The 18,897-nt window shown below is 34.4% G+C and overlaps 1 protein-coding gene across 8 annotated transcripts in view; it reads right to left on the bottom strand.

The window, feature by feature from the left end:
- LOC127876683 (cGMP-dependent 3',5'-cyclic phosphodiesterase-like) overlaps window positions 1–18,897 on the bottom strand; it is a 245,295-nt gene that overhangs the window by 130,310 nt on the left and 96,088 nt on the right. For all 8 annotated transcript variants that reach the window (XM_052422071.1, XM_052422073.1, XM_052422072.1 and 5 more), the window contains exons 5-6: window positions 8,286–8,341; window positions 4,156–4,215 (exon numbers count right to left, since the gene is read on the bottom strand). In XM_052422071.1, coding sequence (XP_052278031.1) covers window positions 4,156–4,215; window positions 8,286–8,341 — 116 coding nt within the window. The remainder of the gene's footprint in view (window positions 1–4,155; window positions 4,216–8,285; window positions 8,342–18,897) is intronic.

Here is an 18,897-nt window from a genome sequence, read left to right as displayed (position 1 = left end):
CAGGCAAAAAACAATATACCCCCAATCTTTCAATCCGGGGGCATAAAAACACAATAATAGTTTACCTTTGACCTTGAAGGATGACCTTGACCTCGACTTTTTACCACCCAAAACGTGCAGCTCCATGAGATACACAAGCATGCCAAATATCAAGTTGCTATGTTCAATATAAAAAAAGGTAAAAAAATACAATAATAGTTGACCTTTGACCTTAAAGGATGACCTTGACCTCGACTTTTTACCACGCAAAACGTGCAGCTCCATCAGATACATAAGCATGCCAAATATCAAGTTGCTATGTACAATAATTAATCAAAGCGCTGAAGACACTGAAGATGTTCGCTATTGCATAATTTAATACGCAATCCATTTTTCAAAATCAATCGCATGTTTGAAATGAACACACGCCATTCAAATTTATAAAGTGTGTGTCATAGCGCACGGGTTGAGTTTTGTGTGCACTTTTTATCATGCTTATTATTTCATAGAAATAACTTAGACAAAATAAAAACAACATGTCTTTTTGGACGTTTTGAAAGCATAGAAAGTATGATGAAAATGGTAATGAGAACTGAATATAAAGAAAATTTGCAGTCACCATCATATTAAATGAATATTTTTGGAATATCGAATTATCTCACCAAGAATATAAATTCATAATGAAAGTTCCGTGTACAAAACTTTTGATTTTTGACACCATATACAAATTCAAAATATACAATAATCTTCATATCTTGTATATGGAGGAAAAAAAGTATATATACATTGCTGTTTATGCTTTACTTGTTACCCGAGCAGTTCACACGGTGTCAACAACGCTGACATAAACATAGGTATAGAGCACTTATGCGCTTTTTAGGTGTAGCTATTTTACTCAGTTTTCATCTAAGTGACTTTTACATATCGCCAACAGACACGAATGAATATTTTCGAATATTTCATAGGCTGATTCGAGATACAACCTCTGAGTTTTGGCTACATCTCTGCGTATGTGCTCAGTTCAAAGGATGTAGCACTGTTCAGTGTAAGGAATTCCCGACTACTCTCTGTAAGTTCAAACGACACAAATTGTGGCCCTGTTACAATTACGCCTTAAAATCCATCTCGCAGAATTTCACTTTAGCTTCCAAGATGAGAAAACAATCATTAGCGAAATAGTATAGTGTCACGATAAGAGAAAATCGTTTAATTATCATACCACAATGTTTGCCGAACTTGGTCAGCATGTCTGGAAATCATTCCTAAATGTTTGGATAGGCTGCCATTATTAACAAGTTTGCTATTTTGAATTCAATTTTGTATCAGAAAGCATTGTTCTAAAATGTGGCATTTTCAATTCGCAATGAGATTTTTAATGCGAAAATGGGTCTTATTCCATATAAAAAGCCCACTCAGCTATCTCTCAGTCTGTTAAGGAGAAACATAACATATTGAGTGATTTTATAGTGAACAGCATCGCCTATGGCCTGACTGCGCAAATGCACATGTTGGGTTTAACAAACGCTTGCAGAAACGCATAAGACCCATTTTTCGCATGACAGCGCTATGAAGGTGTGATTTAAATGTGTCGAAAGAAAAATGCGTTTAAATCAAATATCAACATACAATATATTTCGATAGTGAAGAAAGATACTCATAACAAGGCATATGAGGACACATAGTATATTTTTTATCTACTCACACTAATGTGTGGTTTGACAATGCTAACACACATATCATGCGGTGAATATGCACCTTACAAGTGAAAAACACAACACAATAGTTTAACTTTTGTTTAATTGTATTTATTTATTTAGAAAAGTAAATTGCAAACTTTATTTCAAAGTCAGCGTATACGCCGACTACATTTTTAAAAGATATTTATTGTTATATTTCGTTTTTTTCGGTTTTAGCGATTATAAAGCATTTTTGTTGTTGCCTGTAGTAATTGATGAACTCATATCCAACTGTCTATGTATTGAGAACTGTTAATATAAACAAGCTTAACCTTCTACTAACCTTCTACTAATGCGTTGCTAGCACCCGTAAATACAAAAGATCGCCGCTATCTGTTGAGAACCAAAGAACGTTTTCCAGAAATACCCACTGTAGAAGCATGAACAAGGTTACGAAACAGGTCATTTGTATCATTATTATAAATTGTTTGTTATATTCAGATTTAGCAGATTTGTCTATCGTATTGCTGAAGTTATTGTTGAACTTATGCTTAACGTTTTATAAATTGATAATATAAATAAGCGTCAACTTTTTCCCAAATCTATTAATAGCCTCAAATTACGAATGACCTGTACTAAGTCATTGAGGTGTATACGAGAGCGTAACCTATTGCGTTGTTATCACCCGTGGACACTCCTTTGTTTATCGACAGGCGCATCTATTAATAGCCTCATATCATGAATGGACTGAGCAAAAATACTATGTAATTAGGACGCTGCAGAAAGTGGACTATTTTATTCATTCATAAACAATCTCCTCCTCCAATACAATCATTGTTTATTGATTATTTTCTATAAAAGCAACAAAATGAAACTATTGCATTTAACACGATATTAATATAATGTATCCATTTGTGAATGAATATAATTGGAGAACTCAAACCTCTTGCATAAATTATACAACTCTTTCTCGCGCGGATACGCGTAGTAAGCTGGAATTGGGCTTAAAGTAGCTAAGGCGTATCAACCTGAATTTTAGACTAACCACCATAAACGGTCACTAACCGACCATCTAAAAAGTTAAAAAATACAATGATATTTGACATTTGACCTTGAAGGATGACCTTGACCTCGACTTTTTACCACGCAAAACGTGGAGCTCCATAAGAGACACAAGCCTTGCCAAATATCAAGTTGTTATGTTCAATATTAAAAAAGGTAAAAAAAAAAATTAATAATTGACCTTTGACTTTGAAGGATGACCTTGACCTCCACGTTTTACCACTCCATGAGATACACAAGCATGCCAAATATCAAGTTGCTATGTTCAATATTAAAAAAGTTATGACCAAACTTTAACGAAGGTTAAAGTTTTAGGAAAGAAAAAAAAACAATGATATTTGACCTTTGATCTTGAAGGATGACCTTGACCTTTTTTTTTCACCACTCAAAATGTGCAGCTCCATGAGATACACATGCATGCCAAATATGAAGTTGCTATCTTCAATATTGCAAAAGTTATAAAAGTTGAACCAAGGTTAAAGTTTTGTGACACACACATACAATGACTGACTGACACAATGACAGACAGACAGACAGGCCAAAACAATATACCCCGATTTTTCAATCCGGGGGCATACAAATCTTTTATTAGCCTCGGTGACCTTGACCTTGACCCCAGTGACCTCAAACCTCATCGAAAGGTAGAGGCCCTACAAGGTACCTACATGCCAAATATGAAAGACATCGGTAAAGTATTGAAGGTGCTATGAGAAACTGTAACAAAAGCGTGACGGAAAATATATTAATAGCCTCGGTGACCTTGAGCCCAGTGACCTCAAACCGCATCAAAGGGTAGAGGTCCATGCAAGGTATCTACATGGCAAATATGTAAGAGATCGATAAAGTGTTAAAGGCCCTATGAGAAACTGTAAGAAAAGTGTGACGGAAAATGTATTATTAGCCTTGGTGACCTTGAGCCCAGTGACCTCAAACCTCATCAAAAGGTAGAGGTCCATGGAAAGTACTTACATGCCAAATATGAAAGAGATCGGTAAAGTAACAAAAGCACGACAGAAAATCTGTTATAAGCCTCGGTGACCTTGACCCCAGTGGCCTCAAACCTCATCAAAAGGTTGAGGTCCATGCAAGGTATCTACATGCCAAATATGAGAGATCGGTAAAGTATTGAAGGTGCTATGAGAAACTGTAACAAAAGTGTGACGGAAAAATCTATTATTAGCCTCTTAGACCTTGACCCCAGTGACTTCAAACCTCATCAAAAGGAAGAGGTCCATGCAAGGTACCTACATGCCAAAAATGAAAGAGATTGGTAAAGTATTGAAGATGGTACAAGAAACTGTAACAAAAGTGTGATGGAAGGAAGTAAGGAGTAAGGAAGGAAGGATAAACTGGCAACTATATGCTCCCCGAAAATTTTCAGGGAGCATAATTACAAGTAAACATGTGAACTTAATTTTTTTACTTTTTTATAGGTTACCTGTTTCAATGGAACTTGTAAGTCACACAGTGTTGCATCACCCAAATGTTGCCCAGCAACCTACAATTATGAAACCAAACAAATAATTTGACCATTGGCATGCATCAATAAATAAGTAAATACTAAAAGGGATAATAGGAAAAGAAATCAATCAACAAAAACAATAAACACAAACTTTTCATTGAAGTTTCAAAAATATGAATACACAGTCAAAACCCGATGGCTTTAACTTGCTAATATTAATTGGCTCAAATCTCCAGTATGCTGGAAAGCCCTGACTTTTTATTGCTATATCTTCAATTCCTGTCGGATGGCTCGAATTTGAGAGGGTCGAATTATTGGATGGCTCATACTGTTTTCACAATCCTGAGTTAACAATGTTTTTTTGTTTGTTTGGCTCAAACTTGCATTGGGTCGCATAATTTTGTTAATTTATTAAAAATGCTTGAATGAAGGCTCACCATAATTAATGTAACATCGGTTGCAAACATGTCATGGACTAAATCTTTAATTTTGATTTGCGTAAAAAATACCATTTTGTTTTTTTTTTTAAAGCAAAAGATATCATTTTATTTATTTTTTTAAATGCAAAATAGCTTAAGTGGTCAGGGGTCGACAAAATTGTTTTCAGCAATGGCCCTGCAGGGCAAGTAGCTAAGAATGTTCACTTGCCCTGCTGAAATATGTACTTGCCCTGCAATTTATTCAAAAACTGCAATAAATCAGTTACTTATATGTTTTATTGTGATTTTCTATTGGTTTTCATATAGAACTGTAACTCACGAACTTCAATAAAGCTAATAAACTGTTTTAACACACTTTTTACTTGTTTGATTTTCATTTTGTCCTCATGGTCACAATCATAATGATTACACTCACAGAGCGTATATTGACTCATCTCATCTAGAGTCCGTGTTACACGTTAGGAGCATTGGAGAGTCCGAAAGGCATTTTGTTAAACTCAAACAAGCCTCTGTGTGTACAAAAGGCAGTTTTTTCTTTGTCATTTTCGTCAATTAAAACTTGCAAATTATAAGCCAGTCTTTTAATTTAAAGATGTGAAGAATTTAGACAATTTTTTTAGCAGTATTAAAAGACCATACACCGCACTGTATAAGATACATTCACAGAACATACCGGTATCAGCGCACAACAGGAACAGAACTTATTTTATCGCAGTGTGGAGAATTCAACATCCGGTTTATTTCAAATCGCCGATTAAACGTTGTTTTGTTTGGTAAAAATGTGTTAAACCTTGAAATTTTAATCTTTTTGGCCAAAAATAACACTCGCCCTGCAGGACGAGCACTGCCAGAATATTCATCCGGAGCTGATTTCTACTCGTAATTACGAGCGGGCAAGTGGATTCGTCGAACCCTGGTGGTGGACAACTGTCTGAAAGCTATGGGAGGGATATGTAATCCTGAAATATCTCGAGCAGTTGATGGAATAAAAAACTTTGAATGTTGACGTGGCAATAAACTTGTCAATGGCATACAATAATAAGGGCCCAATACTATCACCTGATAACAAAAGACTATTTAATTGGCATGTGACAAACAGGACTCACAAGTGTCCCCCCTTATCCCCACCACAATTTGTCCTAAATACAAACAAAAGGATTTTGACTGATGCAAAAAGAAATTCCAAAATCAGAAATTGGCAAATTGAAGTGCTGAGAAAATAGTAATTTTTGTTAATTGATGAAATTTAATGCTGACAAATATAAATGGTTTCACAGTATTTTGTTCTTATTAACTCAAAAGCAGAAAGTACTGCAGCGTTTAAGCTGTATTAATACTCTTAAATTTGCTATGCAAATCTATTGCAGATTCATGTTAGTAAACAAAAGTATATTAAAAATCAGTTGGCTCAATTTCCTGATTGCTGGACCGTATGTTGTCAGTCCCAGGGAGTTCTAGCCAGTGGGTTTCGACTGTATATCTGCTAAGAAGCGATACAGTTAAGAATTTATTAATATAAGGTTTGAGTACTGAATTAGTTACCAAATGTATGCAAGTGCACAAGAAGGAAACTGCAAAAAGTCTAAGTAATTTGGCAACAGCACAATTACATTGCTAAAAACGTAAGTGTCATGGCAAACAGATCTGATCCAGAAATAACTATCTACAAATTTCTGACAACTCAAAGAATTCTAGTTTTATATAACCTCCTGTTTGCAATGCATTCATTTTCTTATTTTATTGGCAAAAGCATCGAAATCACACACATTTCATGATGTACCTGTGATTTCAGCTCTTTATAGTAATTTTTAAAACTCCTCATCACATGATGAAAATGTGTACATTTTTATTATTTAAAAGTGTAACAAGTAACCATCGGAGACGGGTGATGCCCCCAAAAGTTTTTTTTGGTCACAATATTGCACTATATATTCAGATCAAAGGAAACGTCTAGAGGGGCATCACTTTGGACAAAATAATACGATGGATGGTTTAGCAACTTAAACATTTCAAAGGGCCATAACTCTCTAAATAAATAATCTAACCAGAACCCAGAAATAGCATGCGCATCTCCTCAAGGTAGTTAAGCTTCCCATACAGCTTCATTGAATTCCAATCAGTAGTTGGGGAGAAATAGCCCAGACAAGAATTGCACTATATGTACAGTTTATAGAAAATTTCAAAGGGCCATAACTCTGTGAAAAACCATCCGACCATAACCGGCTGATAATATGCACATCTCCTGTTGGTAGTGAAGCTTCCCATAAAGTTTCATTGAATTCCAGTCATAAGTTGCTGAGAAATAGCCTGGACAAGAATTGCACTAAATGTACAATGGAAAATTTCAAAGGGCCATAACTCTGTGACAAATGATCCGATAAGAACCGGCTGATAATATGCACATCTCCTCTTGGTAGTGAAGCTTCTCATAAAGTTTCATGGAATTCCAGTCATAAGTTGCTGAGAAATAGCCTGGACGAGAATTGCACTATATGTACAGTTAATGGAAAATTTCAAAGGGCGATAACTCTGTGAAAAATCATCTGACCATAACGGGCTTATAATATGCACATCTCCTGTTGGTAGTGAAGCTTCCCATAAAGTTTCATTGAATACCCGTAATAAGTTGCTGAGAAATAGCTCGGAAAAGAATTGCTATATATGTACAATTGAAAATTTCAAAGGGCCATAACTCTGTGAAAAATCATCCGTCGAGAACGGGCTGATAATATGCACATCTCCTTTTGGTAGTGAAGCTTCCCATAAAGTTTCATTGAATTCAAGTCAGTAGTTGCTGAGAAATAGCCCGGACAAGAACTGCACTAAATGTACAGTTAATGGAAAATTTCAAAGGGCCATGACTCTGTGAAAAATCATCCAACCAGAACTGGCTGATAATATGCACATCTCCTTTTGGTAGTGAAGCTTCCCATAAAGTTACATTGAATTCCGGTCATTAGTCGCTGAGAAATAGCCTGGACAAGAATTGCACTATATGTACAGTTAATGGAAAATTTCAAAGGGCCATAACTCTGTGAAAAATCATCCGACCAGAACCGGCTGATAATATGCACATCTCCTCATGGTAGTGAAGCTTCTCATAAAGTTTAATAGAATTCCAGTCATTAATTGCTGAGAAATAGCCCGGACAAAAACTGTGCACGGACGGACACACGCAGGGACAGACGAAGCGGCGACTATAATATGCTCCCCCAAAAAATAAAACCTGACGTAATCAATAATTGTAAAATGTCTGACAGCATATTAGCTTGCAAAATTAAGATACAAACATGACCAAATCAATGTTTTGAAATAACAGTAACTTGGCTAAGATAATGTTCTTACAAGCCAGGCATTTTATGTGACATTTATAACATGTCCGAAAATATTTTACTCTCCTAGGGCAATAAGGCAAGTGATAATTTTGAAAACTGGTTTGGAGGATTTTAGGTACAGACTTGGCCATTCGACAGTTCCACAGTCTCAATAAAAAGCATTTACATCATTATTTTCATCTGTATCTGGATCATCTCTATTCCAATAAATCTGGTGTCCCACTTGAAATAAGATTCTGTCAGAATCGAGTCAAGAGTCCCGTTAGTTAATCAAACTGTCAGTTACATGACACTTACACCATCTGGGTCTACTTAAAGCAGCTACACTTACCAAGAGAACAGCCAGGACTGAGCCTGATTTCCGATCCTGTACTGGGTAGCTGCCAACTGAAATGGTGTGAAGACAATTATATCTGATGACTGCAGTGTTGGATTCTGCTTCTCTGTATATTGTATTTTATATCTATTCCATCTTATTGGCAAATCTTATAAGCCTTATAATGGTCTTATTTTATAATATGATTATTACAGTGTCTGGTTCTCCTTCACTGTATACTGAATATCATACCTCATCCATTTTGTTGGAAAACTTAAACGTCTTAACCCATTTATGCCTAGCGTCTAGAAAAAAGGCCTTTGCAAACAGCGTAGACCCAGATGAGACGCCGCTTGATGTGGCGTCTCATCTGGGTCTGCGCTGTTTGCTTAAAGGAATTTCTGTCAGAAATAATCTAAATATAGCAATACATATACTAGACATCCCTTATTTTGGTAATAAATTGATCCAATTTATAAGGATGGGAGAGTCCACTAGGCTTAAATGGGTTAAAGTAAAACTTGACCATTTGTGAATTGCTAATAAACTGACCTGAGCTGCAATTATGATAAAGGTTTACAAACCAAATAACGTGTCTTTATAACCTTATTGTTTTAGTCGAGCGTTTTTTTTCCTTCTATATTAAGTAACGAAAAAAATGGCACTTTTCCAAACTACAAATTTCCCATTTGCTGTCAATTTTTTTAATAAAACAAGAGGGCCATGATGGCCCTGAATCGCTCACCTGACTCATTAAGATCAGATGAAAACTATGACCTCTATTGTCTACACAATGTTTTTCTATGATTTGACCTAGTGACCTAGTTCCTGACTCTAGATGACCCAAATACAATCCCAATCCAGATTTCATCAAGATAAACATTCTGACCACAGTTCATAAATATTGGATGAAAACTGTGACCTCTATTGTCAACACAAGGTTTTTCTATTTATTTGACCTAGATTTTTACCCCAGATGACCCAAATACAATCCCACCCAGATTTCATCAAGAATTCTGACCAAATTTCATAAAGGTTGGATGAAAACTGTGATCTCTAATGTCTACACAAGGTTTTTCTATTATTTGACCTAGTGACCTAGTTTTTGACCCCAGATGACCCAAATAAAATCCCAACCCAGATTTCATCAAGATAAACATTCTGACCAAATTTCATAAAGATTGGATGAAAACTGTGACCTCTATTGTCTACAGAAGGTTGTTCTATTATTTGACCTAGTGACCTTGTTTTTGACCCCAGATGACCCAAATACAATCCCAAACCGGATTTCATCAAGATAAACATTTTGACCAAATTTCATCAAGATTGGATGCAAACTGTGACCTCTACTGTCTACACAAACAAATTATTGACGGACGAACGCACGGACACACGCAGGCACGCACAACGGACGCCGGACATCACACGATCACATAAGCTCACTGTGTCACTTCATGACAGGTGACCTAAAAATATGTGTCGGAGATAAACATGAACAGTTGTGGTTAAAATCCCATAGAAACAAGGGCTGTTTGTAAAACATGCATGCCCCCCTATATGGGCTATAAGTTGTAGTAGCAGCCATTGTGTGAATACGTTTTTTGTCACTGTGAATGGTGGTGGTGGTGGTGGTGGTGGTGGTGGTGGTGGTGTAGTAGTAGTAGTAGTAGTAGTAGTAGTAGTAGTAGTAGTAGTAGTAGTAGTAGTAGTAGTAAAAGTAGTTAGTAGTAGTAGTAGTAGTAGTAGTAGTAGTAGTAGTAGTAGTAGTAGTAGTAGTAGTAGTAGTAGTAGTAGTAGTAGTAGTAGTAGTAGTAGTAGTAGTAGTAGTAGTAGTAGTAGTAGTAGTAGTAGTAGTAGTAGTAGTAGTAGTAGTAGTAGTAGTAGTGGTAAAGTAGTAGTAGTAGTAGTGGCAGTAGTAGTAGAAGTAGTAATAGTAGACGTGGTGGTGGTGGTGGTGGTGGTGGTGGTGGTAGTAGTACTAGTAGTAGTAGTACTAGTAGTAGTAGTAGTAGTAGTAGTAGTAGTAGTAGTAGTAGTAGTAGTAGTAGTAGTAGTAGTAGTAGTAGTAGTGTAGTAGTAGTAGTAGTAGTAGTAGTAGTAGTAGTAGTAGAAGTAGTAGTAGTAGTAGTAGTAGTAGTAGTAGTAGTAGTAGTAGTAGTAGTAGTAGTAGTAGTAGTAGTAGCAGTAGCAGTAGCAGTAGCAGTAGAAGCATTACAAGACCAATACTTAAGAATGATCAAATGGGAAAAGGTAACATAGCACCAGCAGTAAATATGGGGCTCATTTACAGGTCAGATTTGGAATCTCTGCTGTAAAATGAGATTTTGAATGAATTAAAGGGAGGCAAATCTGTATTAAAAAGAACATGCATAAACCGTAGTTGTTTCCCTTGTTTGAACCATGCTAAATCCTTACAAGTTTGGAAAGAATTGGATGAAAAATTTGGACTTTATTGCATAAACACCATTTTCTCAATTCAAGGGGAGGTAATTCTGTACTTCATGGACCAATAATGCTCATTTTTTGTAGGGTTTGTGTCCTCATTGATATAAAGACACTGTGCAAATTTGGAAAGGATCGGACAAAAAATGTGGAAGATTTTTGAAAGTTTTCACAAATAGGCAAAAACGAATAAACATGCAAAGTTCAACGAGCTCCTGCGGCCATGTTTTTTGACGAATCAAATTTCTTTGAACAACTTTTTCAGGGGAGCCCTCAAAGGTCATCCCTGTGAAATTTTTTGAAAATCTGATGAGCGGTTTCTGACAAGAAGATTTTTTAAGGTTTTTACCATATATGGTCATGGCGGCCATCTTGGTTATGTGATCAAATTTTTTTTAACAATTCTTTTGTCCCATGACCTAGGGATGCTCCACATGAAATTTAGTTGAAATTGGCTCAATGGTTTAGTAGAAGAAGATGTTTACAAATTTGTATACGGACGGACGGACGGACGCCGGACGCTGAGTGATCACAATAGCTCACCTCGAGCTATCGCTCAGGTGAGCTAAAAAGCAACATTCAGTTCGTCCCTATGCAGCTCTATGGCTTGAACATGAGTAAATATAATATTGACAACTTGACAACATTAAGTTATCAATTTTAAAGTATTTTGGAGCAAAAAATCTAATGCACCAATTTTCCAAAAAGAAGACTTCACATAGCAAATTTTCACCATTTCAGGTTATTTTCGTGTTATTTAAAATTGTTGTAACCGCTGGGGAACTAGAGTGTACAGATGAACTTTAAAAAACATGTTGATAAAGTTTTGTACCCTTCTCTACACAAAAGTATATAGGGCTGTCACGATTCACGGGTATATCGGTATATCGCAGTGCATGTCATGAAAAAAATCGCACCGCGGTACGGCGTTGCAGCACTGGTTTTTTTAATATTATTATATTAGCACAGATATAAATACATTACATAATTATTTTGATATAGATATCGTTTTGAAAACTGTAGAAGCGATTCAAAAGGGCTAAATAAATAATCCGTTAATATCCAGGTCAAGCAAGCCCTTCCACTGGTAGATGTTTAACTTTCATGTTTAAAATACGGCGATGTATGGGCCCGTACCTTTTTTGGAATTTGGGACAGATTTCCTTTGCAAATAAGTTCATAATTATCCAAAAGATGTTTATTCTATTTCTTATTTTCTTTCTTTAGTATATCGATCGTTCAAAGCATGGCACTTCCGAATCATGTTATCTTAAGATTCTGAATAAGTCAAGGAAGAGTCAGAACGCTACGGATTTTCAATACTGGGCCTGCTGACTCCACATTTTAAACATGCCCTTGAAGCGTTCGATTTACACAGATCGTAGTCACAGCAATTGTAAACAACATTGCGGACATTTTAGAAAAAGACGCGAATAACAATAACAATAACAATGACTACTTATATCAAGTTTATAACAGTTTCTTTTACAGTTTCTAGTCATACTATGATACCAGTGTTTTCTGATTATTGAGTTTAATAAAGTTTGTAAAACTTGTTATTCTGCTGTTTTCTTCACAGATACATATTCTGTAAAATATCGTGGTACGTACCGCGATACAGTGTTGCCGTACCACGATATACCGCGGTACGCTCACGGCGTATCGTGACAGCCCTAAAAGTATCCTCAATGTATTCATTTATTATCTAAATCATGTTTTTGTTCAAGTCTTAAATGCTTGACTTGCATTTATAAATGCATTATTCAATAATTACAATTTCATTATTTAAGTTCAGTTTTTTAATAAATAATACCAGTTGTTCAAAAACAAAGGAAAATTAATATTTTCAGATGCAAACTTTTTTATGGCCTTGTATGATCAATCTGCCATATTGCCCCAGCTTCCTAATAACTATTTGCACTGCAATTATATTTCGGAAATGTTGACAGCAACATATTAATGGCATACACAAATTAATATTTATTGTGCATACATTGTAGTCATTACAATATTGACAACCCATATATGACCATGTTTTGTGTTTTATAAACCACAACGTGATTAATAATGAAAACCAATAGTAATGTGTAACTCGAGATAAAACTGTCAAACGGGAAAATTACATTCAATAGATAACAATGGGCTTCTTTAAAATACTGATGATTGCATCACAATAACAAGTGTCAGACTTTAATTTGATTGATTATTTCAAAAATAAAATACTGATTTAGAGAGCAAATAATCATTGTAAATAAAGGTATTCAAAGCCTTAATTTAAGTCAATAAACAATTGAAAATTTCTTTTATTTCTCTGACAGTACTAGGCAATAACATTAATGTGTTGACAAAAAAAAGCCAACTTAAATTACTGTTGATTGCAAATAAATATAGTTGTGTGCTGTGACGCTATACTTGTGCTTCAGATGCAACCTGTAGGAATATAAATATCAAGGGTTTGAAGTCTTCAAGGCATAACTCATCAGCATGTTTCCATATTGGATACCAAACGATCTTATCTTCAATTGATATATTATGAACTCTATGTCCGAAAGTATGATATAAACATTTCAGCTGCCTAGAACATATATAGAGAATGTAATATCTGCAGAACAGAAATAGACATGCCACTTGCTTCACAGAGATGTAGTCAACTGTTACTTGGAAAAGTACATTCGTGGCCATCACTTATTATATTGTGTTTGGAAAAAGATAACTGAATCCCACATAGAACAGTAATAAGATTCAGACAAAAGCCTGACATGTTCTCTGTAGCATTTCATCACAAAACCCAGAATAGGTTATCAACAATTATTTAAATAAGAGATTGCCAAGCAATATGGTCCCCTACCGGTGAAACTTCACCATTGTCAGAATTTTTTTATTTTTTTTATTTTTTATTTGTTGCCATAGAAACCATAATTATTGATGTAGAAACAAAATGAAATGACATGCATAATCTCCATATTGCCATCTATCCATATTTTAAGTTTCATGAAAAATATGAAGAACTTTACAAGTTATCGCAGGATCCAAAAAAGTGTGACGGACAGACTGACGGACAGACTGACAGAAGGACTGACAGAGCACAAACCATAAGTCCCCTCCGGTTTCACCGGTACAAAAAGGCATATCCATGGTATTTCCCCCTGAATATAGACATGCATTAAACATTTATTTATATATCCACTTTGTAAAGCAGATATGTATATAATAACAAAATAATATTTACGATTAAAAACAAAATCAACACACACTCTTAGCTGCAGTCTTAAAAAGAGCCTTCATCAGTTAGAAATTTACTTTACTGATTTTCTGTAATTGATAACGTGCAAACGTATAGTAGTGCCTAATCTACATTTCATTTAGAACAATTTTAGTTCTACTGATGATTTTCCCAAACCTGTTAAAGAGTCTCCTGGGATAACTTATTTATGTCATAAAAATAAATATCTTTGAATCGTCTTAAAAAACATGACATGTTCAACAGTCATCAATATATAAACAAAAAAGCGGAAAAAATAGTTAACTGTAATTACTTTTTCCTGAACCTTACCAAATAATTAATATTCCTGAACTTTACACACAAAAAAATATATATACAAAGCAATATCACCTTGAGTGGCATAATTTAGCAATTTTAGACACAATGATACATATAGTAGCATTTTATACATTTAAAAATGCTATATCAAAATTACAGTCAAAGAAATGTTATGTTTGTGTCTTTGATTGCAATTTTTTTACAACATGTGCTGTCACTGTAAGTGCCAAATGATTCTGATGTACCATCTTCAACCAATTCGGATATTCTCTGCAGAAGAAAATGTACTCAAGGTAGCGCACCCATAATGATTTCCAGCGATTTATTTTACAATCATTGCCGATCTTCAATGATTGGTTATTTCCGAGAGATGATTTTTTTTTTCAAACTTCGAATTTTGATATATGTTTACGTAATTCCTTTATAATACAGTATTTTCACAATAAATATTGACTTTGATCCAAATATCATCTGAAAAATATGATTTCGCGATTTCTTAAAAATCGAAGAGCCTTTTTACCTGTATACTATGCATATCTAATTTAAGCTCCCACTAATGTGAAGTTATCATGGCCGAATGGTTAAGGCGATGGACTTGAAATTTTTTGGGATCTTCCCACGCAGGTTCGAATCCTACAGACATCGCATACTTATTGCGACGCGTTTTATTTCTTTTCAAACGTAATTTGATTTAATATAGCATATAAGCTATGTTTATTATTAAATATGTTGCAATTTTCATGCACATTCTTCAATTTTTAAAATTAAAACAACGTTATGGCTTAATTGGGTGATTTACTGCTGAAAATACGAATCATACATGTTGTATTTTTATTTTTATTTCAAAAAGTAAACAGTAAATCTGTCTATTTCTTGGTATTTTTGCTGTACAGTCAATCTTGTAGATCTTGTATTTTTGTTCTAAAGGGAGTAACCAAAAGGCCATTTGTGATAAATGCGGACCTTTGATTTTAAATCCAGATATCGGATTATCTCTTTTTGACACAGCGATTTCTGCTTTAGTAATCAAATGAATCTAAATATAAATAAAATGAATAAAACAATGTTTTACTTAAAATAAGTTGTATTTGTTCTCTCTAATTCTAAATACAATGTAAATGGTTTGCACGGAGAATGGGTTTTTCCGACTCCAAACTCATTCGCGATTAAATTTACGTGCACTTTTACTCTTTGACACTTCCAATATAAACATTTCAGCTGCCTAGAACATATATAGAGAATGTAATATCTGCAGAACAGAAATAGACATGCCACTTGCTTCACAGAGATGTAGTCAACTGTTACTTGGAAAAGTACATTCGTGGCCATCACTTATTATATTGTGTTTGGAAAAAGATAACTGAATCCCACATAGAACAGTAATAAGATTCAGACAAAAGCCTGACATGTTCTCTGTAGCATTTCATCACAAAACCCAGAATAGGTTATCAACAATTATTTAAATAAGAGATTGCCAAGCAATATGGTCCCCTACCGGTGAAACTTCACCATTGTCAGAATTTTTTTATTTTTTTTATTTTTTATTTGTTGCCATAGAAACCATAATTATTGATGTAGAAACAAAATGAAATGACATGCATAATCTCCATATTGCCATCTATCCATATTTTAAGTTTCATGAAAAATATGAAGAACTTTACAAGTTATCGCAGGATCCAAAAAAGTGTGACGGACAGACTGACGGACAGACTGACAGAAGGACTGACAGAGCACAAACCATAAGTCCCCTCCGGTTTCACCGGTACAAAAAGGCATATCCATGGTATTTCCCCCTGAATATAGACATGCATTAAACATTTATTTATATATCCACTTTGTAAAGCAGATATGTATATAATAACAAAATAATATTTACGATTAAAAACAAAATCAACACACACTCTTAGCTGCAGTCTTAAAAAGAGCCTTCATCAGTTAGAAATTTACTTTACTGATTTTCTGTAATTGATAACGTGCAAACGTATAGTAGTGCCTAATCTACATTTCATTTAGAACAATTTTAGTTCTACTGATGATTTTCCCAAACCTGTTAAAGAGTCTCCTGGGATAACTTATTTATGTCATAAAAATAAATATCTTTGAATCGTCTTAAAAAACATGACATGTTCAACAGTCATCAATATATAAACAAAAAAGCGGAAAAAATAGTTAACTGTAATTACTTTTTCCTGAACCTTACCAAATAATTAATATTCCTGAACTTTACACACAAAAAAATATATATACAAAGCAATATCACCTTGAGTGGCATAATTTAGCAATTTTAGACACAATGATACATATAGTAGCATTTTATACATTTAAAAATGCTATATCAAAATTACAGTCAAAGAAATGTTATGTTTGTGTCTTTGATTGCAATTTTTTTACAACATGTGCTGTCACTGTAAGTGCCAAATGATTCTGATGTACCATCTTCAACCAATTCGGATATTCTCTGCAGAAGAAAATGTACTCAAGGTAGCGCACCCATAATGATTTCCAGCGATTTATTTTACAATCATTGCCGATCTTCAATGATTGGTTATTTCCGAGAGATGATTTTTTTTTTCAAACTTCGAATTTTGATATATGTTTACGTAATTCCTTTATAATACAGTATTTTCACAATAAATATTGACTTTGATCCAAATATCATCTGAAAAATATGATTTCGCGATTTCTTAAAAATCGAAGAGCCTTTTTACCTGTATACTATGCATATCTAATTTAAGCTCCCACTAATGTGAAGTTATCATGGCCGAATGGTTAAGGCGATGGACTTGAAATTTTTTGGGATCTTCCCACGCAGGTTCGAATCCTACAGACATCGCATACTTATTGCGACGCGTTTTATTTCTTTTCAAACGTAATTTGATTTAATATAGCATATAAGCTATGTTTATTATTAAATATGTTGCAATTTTCATGCACATTCTTCAATTTTTAAAATTAAAACAACGTTATGGCTTAATTGGGTGATTTACTGCTGAAAATACGAATCATACATGTTGTATTTTTATTTTTATTTCAAAAAGTAAACAGTAAATCTGTCTATTTCTTGGTATTTTTGCTGTACAGTCAATCTTGTAGATCTTGTATTTTTGTTCTAAAGGGAGTAACCAAAAGTGGTCTCTTAACAAAATGGTCTTTAAATAAAAAAAGGCCATTTGTGATAAATGCGGACCTTTGATTTTAAATCCAGATATCGGATTATCTCTTTTTGACACAGCGATTTCTGCTTTAGTAATCAAATGAATCTAAATATAAATAAAATGAATAAAACAATGTTTTACTTAAAATAAGTTGTATTTGTTCTCTCTAATTCTAAATACAATGTAAATGGTTTGCACGGAGAATGGGTTTTTCCGACTCCAAACTCATTCGCGATTAAATTTACGTGCACTTTTACTCTTTGACACTTCCAATACCCGAATTTTCTCATTTAACGTTCAAACTTTCCGTTTTGACATTTTAATTTCTGCATGTGAGCTTATATAAATCTGACTCGATTATGGTACATAGTTAAATAAATAAACACCTTGATTGAAAACTAAAAAAACACGCCTGATTGGAAAATTTGCTAACACAAACTAATTAGCCTAATAACAATTACATTTTTTAATGAACAGATTTCGCTACGTGTTACTGATTAAAAGTTTATTTTTTACACCTCTCGAGAACACTGTGAAAATGTTTGTCGCGTCGGCGCATTTTTTCTGCAATAAAATCGGCGATCAAATTTGTCACTTTACGTCCCAGATAGTAAACTCTTTAACCCGTAGACTGTTGGCAATACCTCACTGTATTATTCGACACCAAAAATTGATACGCAGTCAGCATTAACACCTGTCAGAACCGGTCATCGAGACAACGGAAAATGGCTGGTGTGAAATCACAACAAAGGTGTCATCGTTCATGTTATCCGCTTAGATAAACAATCAACACTGATTTGTCCCTGAACGGTCAACAGATTTACCACTTTTACCTTGAAGCGGTCGCTTAATTCAAGACTAGGGCATCAAAATACACTAAAATCAGCGGTCGCTGGTCGCGTAAGAAAAAATTTGCTTAATACAATATGAAAATATAGGTAAAACACTCGGGCGGGATTTAAAGTGGTCGCATAAGACAAAAGTCGCTTAATTCAAGTGGTCGCAAGCACAAGATTGACTGTATATAGTGTATCTATAAAAACTAAGTTCAAAATATTACTTAAATGAAACTATTTTGAATTTTATGACACTTTGTTTTTAACCAACCCAATTTCTACTTGGCTGAAACCACTTACCTTTCATGGCGCTCTTCCCTAGATAACAAGTTATAAAAAATAAATGTCTGTAAAAGAATACTTATTTCATCTTGTTTAAACTTTCAACACCTTTACTGCATCTGTTCACACCAACTGCATGTCCATATTTGGAAATCTGGATGAATTTTGGTACTTTCATATACCCCAGTGGTGCAAATAAACTGGACAAAAGCCGAGCGTGGGGAAGGTTTTGAAAAAATCAGTATATTTTTTTTTTAAGCATGGAAAGTCGACCTAACAATTTGCATGTAGTTCAGTGAAATGATGCTGATTAAGAAAATAATACATTAGATTATATTTGGAATGGTGCCCATTACTGGTGGGCTACCTTA

The sequence above is a fragment of the Dreissena polymorpha genome, chromosome 4, assembly GCF_020536995.1.
Source record: "Dreissena polymorpha isolate Duluth1 chromosome 4, UMN_Dpol_1.0, whole genome shotgun sequence".
Taxonomy (NCBI): Eukaryota; Metazoa; Mollusca; class Bivalvia; order Myida; family Dreissenidae; genus Dreissena; species Dreissena polymorpha.
This window is presented reverse-complemented; position numbering and strand designations above follow the sequence as displayed.